Below are 15,515 nucleotides of genomic sequence, written 5' to 3' on the forward strand. Positions count from 1 at the left end.
TCAGCAACTAATATGCTGTCATAATTCCCATTGAAAATAAATCCCCACCTTGACCTTATGTACCCATCCAGCTACGGCCCCATGTCTCTGGTCCCTGTTTAGGAAAAGAAAGACTAATTTAACAATAACTAGTTCTCACGTGTCTTCTATCCTCTCCTCCCAATCTCTCTTGAACCCCCTCCAGTGATGTTTTCACCACCACTGTACTGAAACAGCTTTATCAAGATCACCAGAAACCTCCAAGGCCAAATCAACAGTCAGGTCTCGCGGGGTGGTGGGTGGGGAGGGTGTAGCTCAGTGGTAGAGTGCATGCTTAGCATGCACAAGGTCCTGGGTTCAATCCCCAGTACCTCCATCAAATAAATAAACCTAATTACCTCCCCCCTCCCCCAAAAAGTAAAATAACAGTCAATTCTCAAGACTCAAGTTGTAGCATTTGACTCAGTTGATCACTCCTAGGTTCTCTCTCGACACCACTGGCTACTCCTCCTCACTCTCCTCATTTCCCTGACCTGCTACATTGCAAATGCCCAGGGGTCAGTTCTCGAATCTGTTATTATCTCTATTTACACTTACTGTCCGTGTGATTCAGCCCAGCCTTCTGGCTTAAAATACCATTCATATACTGGTGACTCCAAGATTAATATCTCCAGCCTGGACCTCTCTCCAAACAGCAGATTTGCTTCTCCAGCTGCCTTCTCAACATCCCACCGGCATGTGTCTGCAATATCACTGAATTCACTAAAACTGAATTCCTGATTCCCGCTCATCCCGAAATCTACTGCTCCGACCACCTTCTCCAGCTCAGTAAAAAGAAATCCCACTCTTGCAATAGTTTGGATCAAAACACTTGAGATTGTCTTAAGTCACCTCTCTTGCCCATAACAAGTCCATTGGTAAATCCTACATCATGCACGTTTTTCAATGTCATTAGATTATCCATACCCATAACTTAAAATTGCCAAGTAACAGGTCCATCAGCTGCCATAAATACAGTGTTCCATGTACTGGAGGTATAATTCATGTAATCTACAACAACCCTGTGAGGGAGGTAGACTCCAGATCCTCATTTTATAGATGAGAAACTAAATCACAGAGGAATGGCCCCAAGCCACACAGCTCGTAAGTGAAACAGCCAAGATCTGAATGTAGACTGTGTGATTCCAAAGTCCACATGCTTGATGACAATGCTTTACATCTGTCACATGCTTGGATATTTATGTTGTTTAGAAGTTTTTCTGGTGTTTCAAGTCATGTTGTTTTTATCACCTTTGTGTAATAAACCTTTTCTTAATTTAGAATCATTTCTTTAGCATACATTCTCAGAAGCTGAATTGCTCAAAGAGATAAACATCCTCAATCCCTAAGAGGGCTAACCTATGATTAGTAAACACTGGCTCTTTGAAGTTATATACAGTAAGTAGGAAACTTTTTCTTAATAGAGAAGAACCTCTAAAAAGGAATTTAGATAGCTAAGTGTGAGCCTTGATTTAACTGCTCATTCATTCTTGTGGTCTTCAGTTTCCTCATTGTAAAATCCAGATAACCCCTCCATTACAACTTCCGCACAAGGACGCATAAATCAGGCCCTTATTTCTATCAAAAGAAAAATCTTAAGTGTTACTTTCTCCCAAATAAACCACAACCTCTGAAACTTACATTTGTTATCTTTCAGCTCTAGAAAGGGGTTGATCCACTGCATTTTTGAAGACCATGGGACACTCAGTTCTGACTTTTAAATGACTTTGCACATTTGCAATTTATACCTACCATGGGTCACTCATTATTGTTTCAAGATTCTCTTCTCACCATCTGGAAATCTAAAGGAGAGATTAATTTAAGTAGTACTATATTTCCCATGGTTGTGTGTCAACTATGACCACCCATTTTATTTCTTGTGCTCTAATCTCAACTTTGACATCACAGGGTTGGATAAGGAATAGCCAATAATAAGTAAACTATGCTCTTATGCTCTTTTTTGTCTTATTTACCAATTGAGCCTTCAGAAGCGCCATATACTATAATGTGGAGCCATAAGTTACATGTTCCAACGCTTTGTTTTCCAGAGCATCTTCATCCCTTATTCTAGAATCCGTTATCTTCTACCCACAGTCAAGAAAAACTAATAGGACCCATATCTTAGAAAGGTAAAAACCTCAAAAGCCAAGAAGACTTCCTTCCCTTACTTTTCTCTTTTCCCCTGTTGTATTGTCTATTGGCAGTCAACTGGACTGCTGGTCCTTGCTCTGCTCTCCCCTGAATCTAAAAGGTTGGGAGCCTGAGAATCATATTTCCCACAATACAAAGCCAGCAGATATCCCAGTTTAGATCCTGCCAGTACCAAGTCCAAGAGACGAGGAGGGCAGGAGGGAAAGAGAAGCCATATTCTTCCTCCAGCAGCAGGTGTGAGATTCTGCAGTGGCTCTGAGTGTCCCTCCACAAGTCACCTGCCCCCGGAGGCAGCTTCCAGAAGTCCCTGACCCGTGTGGCAATAATTTCCCGAAGGTTAGCTGCCAATCTGAGAGCAAACAATGGGCTCCCCTCACCTTTGCTCCTCCAGCCTTTCCCACTATTTTATAAACACCTAATTGCCTATTTTAAATACCTTCCTGCTTCAAGTACCCAGAGTTGTTTCTGTTTTTCTAACTGAAGACGGACTGAAATATCGCATTTCCTAATTTATATAAACCTGTGGTCAGGCGTCCACTTAAGAAAAACACAGGTCTAGTTTAGATGATCAGTAACAGATCCCCAACGCATAAGTTGTCAGCTGAGGTTATCCCCCAAAGTCACCCCTTTAAGGGATTTCTTTTTCTTCCCCTAGGTCTTGGAGAATTCTATACCAAGAATTATATTACAGAGGGATGTCTGGAGGATGGCTACTTCCATACGTGTCCAAACAGTATTTTCAGATCCCTTTCACTTGATATTTCCCTTAGATTACTTGTGTATATGTTTATGATTTTGTTAATTCATTTAAGGGCAAGGACTTTTTTGCTTATTTGTTCCCTAGCACCGTGGAAATGTTCAAATATGTTGCCTAAATTTGGGTTTCTGTTTGCCTTGCGGCTCACACACTTTGAATTCAAGTTCACTTCAGCACACATGAGCAGACTGTCACGGCTCTGAGGCTCTCCACCTGGATGAGCAGTTCCATTTTATTCCAGAAATTCTTTCCTCCCTGTATTGATGATGGGCTTACAGTTACACGTATCACAACTGCTTTAACCGCATAGATTTTCATTGGTCTCCCTAGTTGATCCTTATGCACTCTGAAATATGCAATAAATGAAACAGACCCCCTTTACTTGAAATCCCTACGCGGGGAGTAAAACCCAAAGAATCCAAAGACTTAGGTTCTTTCCATGATTCAGACCTGGGAGGTGATGTATAGCATGGCAGAATTTTGGAATTGAAAGGTCCTTAAGGATCATTTAAGCCCATCTATTTAGGACATCAGCAATCCTATCTAGAAGTTCATAGATGGTTTAGGACAGAACAGAAATCAGAACCCAGGCATCTTGAATTTCAACCTAGTGCTTTCTTCAAAATCGTTGTTACTATATTTGTGTGTGTGCCAATCATACTGTGAACATGCACATGTGTTAGCACAGTTTTCTGACAAGTAGTAAAGTTCTAACAAAATTAATATACTAGATGATTTCCAATAGATGCACGTAAAGTCCTTTGAGGACGGGATACCATTTTCTAATATGCACAAAGACGTAACATAGACTTGTGACAGGCACCGCCCCCCACCTTTTTCTTCAATATAACCTTCTGACTAACATAGAATATGCAGGCACTAATCTCAGTAACAAATACAATACAGATGCAGTTTATGAAAATTTGAATTATGTAAACTTGAAGTTGCTGATATAGAAAATTTTTTATAAAGTTTGTTATATGAAATTGCAATTCTCTAAAAATCTGGTAAGAACTGTAAATTCCAAAATTGGTTGACCTGGTAAAGTGCAAACCATGTTCATGGATCGGCATGCAGAGGTGTTGCATTGTATGTATAGAGCAATGTGATGACCCATCCTCTTATCCACCTGTACCAGAATCCCCACGTGATTTCAGTGACTGTTGTACCATCACTTGCACTATAAACTTTTAGTTCAGAAATTATGTACAATGAAATTCTCTGAACCCTTAACCACTGCCATTGATAGTTTACCATCTGTTAATTTAGGAGGCAGCACACTCTAAAAGGCACTGGAGAGAATGCTATAAAAATAGATACAGCATTAGGGCCAAAAAAAAAAAAAAAAAAAAAACCTAAAATAAAATTCTACAACAACAGCATCTCCCATCCTAATGTTATTTCTCTGTGAAGTCTAGTCTTAACAGTATTTTAAATTATGTGATGTGTTTGGGAGAGCATCCCTCACAGAATGCAGCTTCCTTTAAAGTTTTTTTTTTTTTTATGCCTTTAAGTGATTCTAACCTCAGCTCTTACACCTGAAAATATGTGAAGCTGGAGGGGGCCCTAGGGGTTTCCAATTAAATCTCACGTTCAGTGGTTTGCCAAGGGAATGTAACTCGCTGGTGAGCAACCCAGAAGTCAGATCTGCTTCTGTGTGTTCCAGATTCTTTTTAGGATGCAGTAAGATGCATCACCGTGTAGAGTAACGCTGTGGTTATTTTCACTCCTGGTTCTAACAAGGCTTCAGTTTATCAATAAGTCACCTTCATGAGTGTCTTCACGGAGTCTGCCTTCATTATGCCCAGTAAATCAACTAAAAGACGGCCATTCTTATTGCTCCCTACTCCCTGAATGATTAGGGGATTAATGAGCTAATAAGAACAAAACACTGTCAACCTTATGGAATTAGTCTACAAACACAGTGCATGGCATGCCTTATGGTCTCTATGGGGCGGCACCAGCAGATGGACAGAGTTGCACGCCCATCCCACCCCACCACCGGCCTCCTGTGTCCCCCCGCTGCCCAAGGCCGCTACTGCTGACCCTGTCCTGCACCATCCAAATGTGAGCTCAGGTGCTGGTGAACCAGGGGCAATGGAATTTCTAAATTTTGATTATTAACATTTATAAAACACATTAAAGTGCTGATGGTGAGGGAAATTAGAGCTTTGTTGGAGGCTTATACACTTATTCTATAGCTTAGGGTTGTTTGTATTTGGAATTACACAAGTGGAGGCCTAATCATTTCAGTGCTTAGGGCTTCTAGAAGTCACATTAGGGCCTCAAGTCTACCACTTACTTTTAAAAATTTTCACCAAGAAACTTCTGTTTATTTCCAAAAAATTCTTTCTTACCAAGCAGACAGTCTTCATGAAGGACAAAATTCTCTCCCAACGTAGATTAAGCAGAACACTTGGACAGTGCTACAAATCTAAGAAAAAAATTAAATCTCGTTTGATTAGGGAGTAGCCCATGCTTTGAGTCAAGGGCTGGTCTGAAAATTTCTGATCTAAATTTTTAGAACCATCTTCTTGATGACTTGCAGATACACTTGAGATCCTAGGATTTGAGAAGGCATATTCTTCCTTTATTTTTGTTTTTTGTTTTTTTTTTCCAACTAAGAGGTGGGTTTGCTGTGTTCTGGTGGGTCCTGTGATGGCTGGTACTTGTCATCTCCAAATATACATGACTTCTCTACACTTGCACCAGGGTTGAGATATGTGTGTGCATAAAAACAAAAGCTATATATTTCCATCCTGAGTTTCCACTCTTGGATCCCCTCCAGACACCATTCTGACTGTGACACTCTGCTGCAGGGTACTAAAAATGGTGCTTTCCTCAAAATAAAACCTTTAAAGATCCCTTAGTAGCTATTCAGGGACTGGAATTCAATTTCAATTCTCCACCCTTCGGTCAGCTGTGGATTCCAAATGCTCACATAGAACACTGAGAGTATGTACTTCATGGCAAACCTGATTTTTCCCCTGCAACAGCTATGTGTGCCTTAGTTACCACAAACCGCATTTTTACTTAGAAAATACACAGAGTAATAATGCATCTCAACAAGAGAAAATAGATTCTCTTTTTTATTTTATTTTATAGATAGCTTTGACATAAGCTTTAGATAGACCCACTTAACTACACAGTTTGTGAAATCTATCCCTTCAAATCATAATATTCTCTATTTTAGGCCATTATAGCTAAAAGCATGACTTCTCAAATCCTTTTATTACAAGTAGTTCTTGCACATAAATGTTACCTCACAATAGCAAAAAATGTAAACTTCTTTTGCAAACTACATAAATACTATAATATCTGCTTTGAAGATATTCTTATTTTAAAATCAGAATATACTCTAAATGCATTACATAGAAAACTCTGGTTAGTAGCCTCTGTGTATGCATTTTTTTTTCTTGCTGACTTGCCTTTCATGTCGCCTTTGAAGGGGAAAAAATTTAAATAGAATCCAGATCAAAATTCAGTTCACAAATAAAATAAGTACTGGAAGCATGCCAATAACTTTGGGCAAAATATGAAATGTGAAAATTATTCTATATACTAAATCTGACAAGCCACCAGTGGGATGGAGGGAACTGAATAGAAAGACCAGTTGGGCTCATATTTGATCATATACACAAGAACTTCAGCCTGCATGTCAATAACACCTTTTACCCCGCTGTGTGCTTGTTTCCAAATCAATCACGTCTTGCTGTTCTGGAGCACAACAGGTCATTTCTACAGCTGTAGTCCTAGATTGCAAAGTCTAGGTGGCCGGTGAATGTATTTCACCATCACTGTCCGTGATGTCTTCAAATACACATTTGAAATGTTTAAATATGCAGGTGTATTTATTCACCTATGCACGCTGAGAAGACCACATCGAAGTTTGTTTGTTTGGCTTCAAAAGGAGCTTTTTACGTTTACCATTTTGTTATTACTTTTAAAGGAAATCTTTTTCCTCAGAATGTTTTTCAGTTAAAAATAAAGTTTACTCTGGAGCCCTTACTGATTTGTTGTTCTGAGATTCCTACTGTACACCAAGCTACTGGCCAAGGTTTGTTTGAGGAGAAAAACATCACCGCGGAAGCATTTTTTAAAAAAAAAACATTCCGAATGCATGCAGAAAGAACTACATAGGCTTTCCAAACAGCTACATAAAGTGGCTCAAGTAACATTTTAATTTATTTTGGCCTAAGCCCTTTGACAACATTCTTTGAGAACACAAAGAGAATGGCTCGAGATGGTGGCAGAGCCCAGAAGGCACGGCCTGCTCGGCGGTGCTCCGAAGGGTTCCAGGACACCCAGCAGGAATCCACTGTCTGCCTTCCCGCTTCCTGTGCATTTTCTGTAAATGCATTCTGCCCTCTCTTTCCTGCCCGTGCTTTTTAAACTATGTAAAACAATTTTTAAAAATTCCCAATAATTCATTCAGACCTCAAATAACACTGTACGTGGGCTTTGCCGGGGACAGTAACCGTTCCTGACGTGCCCCTCCCACCGGGGCGGGGCCGGCGGAGGAGCAGGCGCGGCTCAGGGGCCGTTCTTGCTGCAGACCGGGCCCGGGTTGGCGTTTTCCTCCGTGTACTGGCTGCCCGTGTCGCTCCGGCTGAGGACCATGGAGGGGATGCGGGAGGGGCGCCTCTCCGGGTGCTTCTCCTGAGAGAAGCAGCAGATCATCCTCTTCATGGTGCTGTACATGTCCTCGTCCTTGTAGGAGTAGATGATGGGGTTCATGACCGAGTTGAGCAGCGCCAGCAGCAGGAACCACCGTTTCACGTGCTGCACGTTGCACTGCGTGCAGTTCAGGCCGTCGAGCAGCAGAACCACCAGGCCCGGGGTCCAGCACACGACGAAGGCCCCTGGAGGAAGAGAGGGAGGAAGCAACAGGCGCTCAGACCTCAGGCTAATTATTTAGGTTTCTTCTCGTCCAGTCTTTGATCAGAGGCATCAAGGGGACCTTAAGGCTTTGACTACTGCAAAACCCACTTCCAGCCTTCCTCTGCCTGGGCTTGTTGGAAGCAAATAGCGGAGAACCTCTCTGACCGTTAACCACGTGCCATTTCACCTTCTTGTCGGCTTACCCAGCTATCCTGATTAGGGGCTGACACTTACTTCTTGCTTACTGAGCACGACACGGACCTTGTCCCTGTCCGTTCTCTGAATCACACTAGCAGGCAGCTGCAGTCATCGGCCACATTTTGTAGGTGAGAAGACTGAAGCTCAATTCCAGGGCATGTGTGGGGAGGCCTCACTCACTTAACCCTGCATGCTGCTGTTCTCTAAATCAGATTTTCCACATGCTCTCCTGAAAATAAGGCACATGGCGTCTGTGGGATGCTCCTAGTCTTGTAACTAAGTCACCTGCTCAAAAACTGTATTCTTCATAAACCCATGCTGATGCTTACTAAGCACTGTATTCTTTTTGACATATTCATCGGTCATCGTCTTAATAATCTGCTCTAGATTGAGATATTTTTAAATCAGAAATAAAGCTTTCCCTTTCATGATGAGATAGAGACATGCTTGTGAATAGCACATTCATTTATGTAGCACAGTTTTAGCACCAATGGCACATGAAGGGGAGTCTCTTCTGAGATCGTAGCTGGCTTACTTCGAAGCTTTCTGGTATGGTTTTCCTAAAATATGAGACATGGGTTCAATAGTCCCTTACTTAGACACCATAACATCAGATAACCATGACAGCTAACATGTGGGTGCTTTCCCTTACTAACTCATAGAACCCCATTATGAAGTAGGCATCATTGTCATTCTCAGGAAACTGAGGCACAAGAGAACTTGCTTACAATCAAATAGCTTGTAAAGAACATCAAATTTTAAACCCAGGCAGCTTCTCCCCTAGGCTGCACGCTTGGCCATGATGGAACCTGTGATGTGGCTTCTTTCTCCCAAAGTCCAGGCCCAGGGTCCTTATCATTGCTAAATGCCCTTACTTTTCCATTCAGCAAACAGTCACCATGAGCTTACAATGCGCCAAGACTGTACTAGACAGTGAACAAGGAGAGGACCAGGCTCTCCGGGAGCCAAGGTGCTAATTAATGGCAGAGACAGAATAAGCAAGTCTGTGAACCGTATCACCAACTAGTTGCTCTTCCTGGTTAGAGTCAGACCTGAACAGTATTCCTCTTTTTGTCTTATCTTCCTTCTGAGAGGCACAATAATAAGTAAGTCAAAAATTATAAAGAGGCAGTGTGAGGCCATGAAACTCCGTGAGCTCTGGGGTCAGACAGCTATGCCCCGCTGCTCACCTTATGAGCTCCCCTCTGAGCCTTCAACCCCTTATTCAGTAAGGGTCATGATCCCAACTGTACGGGGTGGCTGTGAGGCTCAGAGGTAATGAAGAGTGGCACCTGACCCTGTGTTGGGGTCACGAAGCAGTGGTCATCGTGAGATGCTTTGTCAAAGACGTCTGCCAAACGTAGGTTGCAGGAGTTCTCGGGGCGTTTCATGCCCCATTTCATAACTGAAGCTCTCCAATGGCTCCTTTTTCCCCCCATCCTGTATCATTTTTGGTTTGGCTAACATATATAAAAAAAGGAAGTGAACTTGGAGGTAAAAGATCAGATCTCTGGGTCCTAACTCTTCACTGACTGTACAGCTCTGGGAGATCCATGTCATCGGTCTGGACTTCAGCTTCCTAAACTGTAAACTGAGGACCTTAGGCACATTCTGGGTTTTTCAAACTGTGGGCCAGGATACCTTAGTGTGTATGCAATCAATTTAATAAGTTTGGAAAGGTATTTTTTTTTTGTAATGAAAGAATGGAAATGGAATAGCTCAGAGTCTGTGAAACAGACTAAGGGAAGTATCGTCTCATGAAACTTTTGTTTCAGTTTTATATACTGTATGTTTGTGTGCATTGGTTATAAAGTAAAATATTATTTCTGACTCTTAGGATTAGTCAAAAGTTTGAAAAACACTAGTTCAGATCATCTTTAAGGCCGAATCCAGCTCCAGTGGGCTGTATTTCCCATAATAGTAACACTTGTGTTCTCTCTGCTATTCCTGAGACAGGGTTGTTACGTGGTCCAGAGGGAAGAACTAAACAAAGCAGACATCAAAAGCTACCAACTTTGATGACAAGAGTCCTTTCTGTGTGCAACTGCAGAATTCCAAAGAAATCCCCGTGCGAGTGTTCCAAGGTTTTTGTGTTAATGGGTAGGAGGGAAAAATATTGATAAACTTTATACTTAAATATGCACGTCAAAATTTAATAGAGTATATAACTTCCAAACCAGTGGAAGGGGAAGAAAGCAACAAAAGGAAAGAAGAAAAAAAGATCTCAATACAAAAATAAGGAGGGAGAAAAATGAAACATAGGAAAGTGGGGTAAAGAACAAAATATGATGCTGGAAATAAATCCAAATACAGTTGACCCTTCAGCAACACAAGGATTAGGGGTGCCAACCTCTGCTCAGAGGAAGATCTGTGTGTAACTTTATAGCCGGCCCTCGTGCCTGTGATTCCACCTCTGCAGACTCAATCAACCTCACATCAGACTGTGTAGCACTGTAGTATGTATTTACTGAAAAAAAATCTGCACATAAGTGGACCTGCTCAGTTCAAGACTCTGTTGTTCAAGGGTCAGCCATATGCCAATAATAAAAATCAACGTTAATTGTATAGTTAAAAAAAGTGAATCTAAATAATTTGATGTCTAACAGTACATCCATATGTGATAAAACCACGAGGAAAAGCAAGACGGTTAACACGAAATTTATGATATGGTTACTTCGATAGGAGAGAGAGGGCCATTGGGACAGGGCACATGGGAGGGTCCAAAGACACTGATAATGTTCTATTGAATCAGGAGGCAAGTACACATGTGTTTAAAATGTCTTTTTATTCTTTTAAGTGTTATTCTTGAAACTGTACATATATCTCATATAATTTTGTTTGAATGATCTATTTCATACACGCACATCAAAAAAAGAAGGCTAAAAATAAATTGCCAATATGTTTTCCTAAAGCCTGTTTTTAAAATGGAGTTTTTCTTAATCATAAAAGTTTTTTTCCCCCAGCATGAAACGCTAGTTTGGATTACTCAGGGGACCTAAACGCTCTAAGTAAATCTTCAAATTGATGCCCTGTTTGTCATAGTGTGGTAATTTGTATACATTTTCCATTTGCATTGAATTGCATAAAATAATTCATTCAGTCAACACTTGACACGCTTCTCATTGAGCAATGATTATGTACCAGGCACTGTTCCAAGCATTTTATATGAATTAACTATTTAATCTTCATAGCAACCCTTGGAAATAGGTACTACTGTATATACACACATACTATATCCATATACTACCCTCATTTTAAACACCCTGAGGAAGCCGAACCACAGAGAAGTTGGTAATCTCAAAGCCATGCTGCTGACAAGTTGGAAGCAGCGGGATTTGAACCCAGGCAGCCTGGCCCCAGAGCGTGTGCTCCCGTTCACATGCTAGGCTGTTCAGCAGGGAGCCACAAAGGATCTTATTTCTAAAGTAAGTGGTGGGGGACGGGGGAGGGTACTTCTGGCCTTTAAAGTCCTGTTCAGAGACTGTCATATCTGACTGTGAAACTGCATGTATCACAGCTATATCATTCTTTGGTTTGCTAACAGAAAGATTTTCTGGGGAGGGAAGGAAGAGAGGGAGGGAGGGAGGGAAGGAGGAAAGAAAAGGAGAAAGAATTTCAACCAGAATATAGGCTGGCCGTCAGGTTAAGAACAACAAAAATCTGCTGACCTTTTCTTTATACTGTTTCCAAGAACAACAAAAGGCAAGTCTCTGACAGATAGAACAGCCCAAACAAGGGCGCTGTTGAACTCGAGAGCGGGAGCTTCAGCTGGCCGTCTAAGACGATGACTACACCCCAAGCGGTAATGCTGGGAAACGTGCAGCTCCGAGACTCGTCCACCGGCGGCCAAGCTCTCCCTCCTAAGCACATCTCAGAGTGGAGACACAGTTTATCTAAACAGTTCATTCTTTGGGTTTTTTTTTGGGTTTTTTTTTTTGTTTGTTTGTTTGTTTGTTTGTTTGTTTTTTTTTTACTGTATGTCACCAGCAGCAGATATGAGATCACCAAAAACATTCAAAAGGGGAAGAAAATGTCAGGAACGGTTTGGGCCTTGGGAATCTGTCATCATGGAAAATTCTTGAAGAATGTGGGAGAAACATACAAATGGGCAACTGTCCCAGTTCTTAAAAGAGGGGCAGATGCTAGGTCCTGGGAAATACATATCAGCCATTCCCTTATCAATTTCCAATAAATTCTAGAAGAAAAAACTAAGATGAATATTTTTTGAGTATTTAAACTCAATGCTCAGACCACAACAGCTGGGAACAAGCGAGGCTTTCAAAGAGTCATCATGACAAACCCAAATCACTTCTGTTGTTGTTGTTGTTGTTGTTGTTCTAAATCGGGCATTAACAAGTAGGAGCAGATCTGAAGGGTCTATCTGGGAACCAGTGGAAGAAATCAGGAATGTTTCTCTTAGAGAAGAAAAGTCAAGGAAAAACACATCGTGTTAACCGTCTCCAAAGACCTGAAGGACCATCACACAGAAAAGGAAGCACAACTTACTTTGAAGGTCACCCTGAAACAAATGGAAAAGTACAAAAAGGCAGAGTTGGATGTAAGACTTCTTTGTAAGTAAATGAAACTATTTAGGAGAGGAATTCATTGTCCAGCAGACAGAGAGCCTCCCCTGGCCAGGGAATTTCCTTTGCCTGCATCATCTTGAGATGAACAAAGGGAAGGGATTCTTCCCAAATGAGAGAGAGAGAGGGTTAAATGGCTTCTAAACTTCTTTCCAAGTAGAAAATTGCTACATTCTACAAACTATGAGTTTCAACTCCCCATAAAACTCAAATTCGACTTGTTGGTTTCCCAGACAACAATGTACTGTTCCCATCAGACAGTATGGCTAAAAACTGATTAAGAAGAATTCTCTGAGCTAGCAGTTCCCAAAGCTGGCCATCAAATTCCCAGAGGAGCTTTTTAATAATGCAGATCCCTTGGTCCTACATCAGACCCAATGGGCAGACTCCCTGGGGTGGGATGTGGAAATCTGCAGGGCTAAAAAGTTCCCTGGGTGACTATGATGCATTGCCAGTTTTAAAACTGTTTCTCTGTCCTGATCCAAAAATAGTTTAACCTACAACCTATGGGGACTTGGCAAAAAGTCATGGAAAAGAGAAAGAGGGCAGAATTCTTTGCCATGAGAAAATTGCCTTTAGATCAATACCTTCAGCTTCTATTTGGAAAATGCTGGAGCATATCTCAGGCATACATGAAGTGTACAAGCACCAGCAGCGAAGCCAGTCTGCAGGCAAGGCACACACCATCCTCCGCTGGCCTTGGCTGGCTCCCTGGTTCACCCTGCCATGCCTTCCTGCCTCCTCATCTAAGGTCTGCTTTTCATGCTAAGCTTAGCTCCTATTCCACCTCCTCCACCGGACCTCTCCCATCCGTTCAGCCCACGGTGACCACTCCTTCTTCTGAACTCCTGTGGCGCTTTCCGCCTACAACATCCACAGGGCCCTGGGCAGATCGCTGGCTTGATTCCACTCTACCATTTCCCAAGAGCTCTGGGCCGAGGCAGTGTGCTGAGAGCTTCACATACACCCATTGTTTAAAACTCACAGCCCTGTGGGTTGCCGCTCTCACTTTCCCAGTCTCTCATATGATGAGTTTGAACTTTAGAATGGCTCGAGAGTTTGTCCCAGGTTTAGAAGCCAATAAATAGAAGGCTCACAATTTGAACCTAGGCCCGAGTCCCCCATGCAAACTCCTGAGCATTGTGCTCTACTGAGGTAATTTTTAATAAGTATGTCCTGTTTTTCAGGCCTGTTCTAAGCTCCCTAAGCATGCAGGCTGTGCCTCATACCTGTCTGTGTCCTTAGAATTAAGTATGGAGCCCCACGCTCAGCCGCAGAGAAGACAAGTCCATCGAACATAACTGAAGTTTATTAAGAGCCCACGGGGGGCCTGGTACCACACTAACTGCAGCACCTGCTGATGCCCTGCGCTGTCTGGTCCCGCCCTTTGGGCACTGACAGGCACGGAGCCCGGATGTGACGATTCTGACTACGCTCAAGGAAGGTCGCAGGTGAAATGACTCAGCTGAGCTGAGTTCTGAAGGTCAAGAATGACTTTGCCGAGGTGAGAAACAGCATGATGTACTTGGGGAATTCCAAATAGTTCAGGATGGTTTTAACCCAGGAAAGTGACTGGGGAAGTAAGATGAAGCCTGAGAGATGAACATAGGTCAGACCCAGACGGGCCCTGCGGCCAATTCTCAGGAGTTTGGATTTATTGTATAGTTCACACCCCATAAGCCTTTTTCAACCAGGAGTTTATCAAGAGAATTAAGTCTGCATGCCCTCAGGTGTCCACTGTATGTATTGAATTAACCTCTCCTCAAGCATCTAGAATGGTCTGAGTCACGCATCATCACCGGAGGACTGGGAAAATACTTCTATGTTCCATGGTTCATAAAGGAAATCTACTGAGAGAGCTTAGAGCAGAGGCTTTTCAGGCTCAGTTGCAACTCATTAGCGGCTTGTGAAATCAATTTAGTAAGTTGCAACCAGCAATTTTCTAAAAAATAAAATAGAACAGAAAAGATCAGAATGCAAGTATAGTAAGGGTAGCTTTCCTGAAACTTGTTTCGGTTACACACAAAAATATGTGTGTATGTACTGGGCCATGTTACAGAATGCACATTATTTCTCACTGTGGGGTCCTGATTTAAAAAAAAGAAAGTTTGAAATCTACTCCCATAGACTATCATTTTTTTAAAAAGTAAAAGGGACACTTCCCAAAGAAAATCTCCTGTTAAACCTTTAAAGCAGAACTGCTCTGACTAAAGAAAGGGATGGGGGTGGGAGGAATTAACTAAAAGCTCTTCATGGAGAATTCACCCTCCCCTTCACCCTCCAACCGTCCCCACCACACACGTGCACACACTGAGGAACCTCTGAGGAACCCCTGGGAACCTCACTGACCACAGTCTGAAAACCACTGCCATGGAATGGTAGTTCTTTGAAGATTTTTAATCAGGGGCATGGGTGAGTCTTCTGTTTTAGAGCAAAGCTGTGTCTGAGTGCTCAGAATGGACGGGAGGCACGTGAAGCTCCAAGCCCGCACCCCACCCTGCCCACATCAGAATCACCTGGGGTGCCTGCTTAAAATTCCGATTTCTGGGCCCCACCCAGACCTACCAAAAGAGAAACTGATGAAGGCATGATCTAGGCATCTCCAGTTTTCTGGGGAGTGATGTAGTACAGTAAAGCATGGGGACCACTGGCCTAGGCAGGGAGACTCATCAGAAGACTGGCTAAAATTCAGGTGGAATCTAAGGATTTGACAAAGTAGTGGCGATGGAGATGGAGAGATGTGGACAGGCTAGCAAGGTGGTAAGAAAGAAAAACTGTAATACTTGATGGATAAACAATTGGATCTAGGAAGTGAGGGAGAGGAAAGACTCCAGGTGACTGGGTAGCATGTGATTCTGATAACCAAGGAGGGGAGAGAGGAGGGGCAGGCTTAGGAGGAGATGGTGGTTCTGTTTTAGGCATCGGGC

At 42.4% G+C, this 15,515-nt stretch overlaps 1 protein-coding gene across 2 annotated transcripts in view; it reads right to left on the reverse strand.

Annotated features, from left to right (window-relative positions):
• Nucleotides 1-6,002: 6,002 nt before the first annotated feature.
• Nucleotides 6,003-15,515, reverse strand: part of LPAR3 (lysophosphatidic acid receptor 3) — a 77,450-nt gene continuing 67,937 nt past the window's right edge. For both annotated transcript variants that reach the window (XM_032494693.1, XM_032494692.1), the window contains one exon: nucleotides 6,003-7,788. In XM_032494693.1, the coding sequence (XP_032350584.1) occupies nucleotides 7,460-7,788 (329 nt within the window). In that variant the 3' untranslated portion in view covers nucleotides 6,003-7,459. The remainder of the gene's footprint in view (nucleotides 7,789-15,515) is intronic.

The sequence above is a fragment of the Camelus ferus genome, chromosome 13, assembly GCF_009834535.1.
Source record: "Camelus ferus isolate YT-003-E chromosome 13, BCGSAC_Cfer_1.0, whole genome shotgun sequence".
Classification (NCBI taxonomy): Eukaryota; Metazoa; Chordata; class Mammalia; order Artiodactyla; family Camelidae; genus Camelus; species Camelus ferus.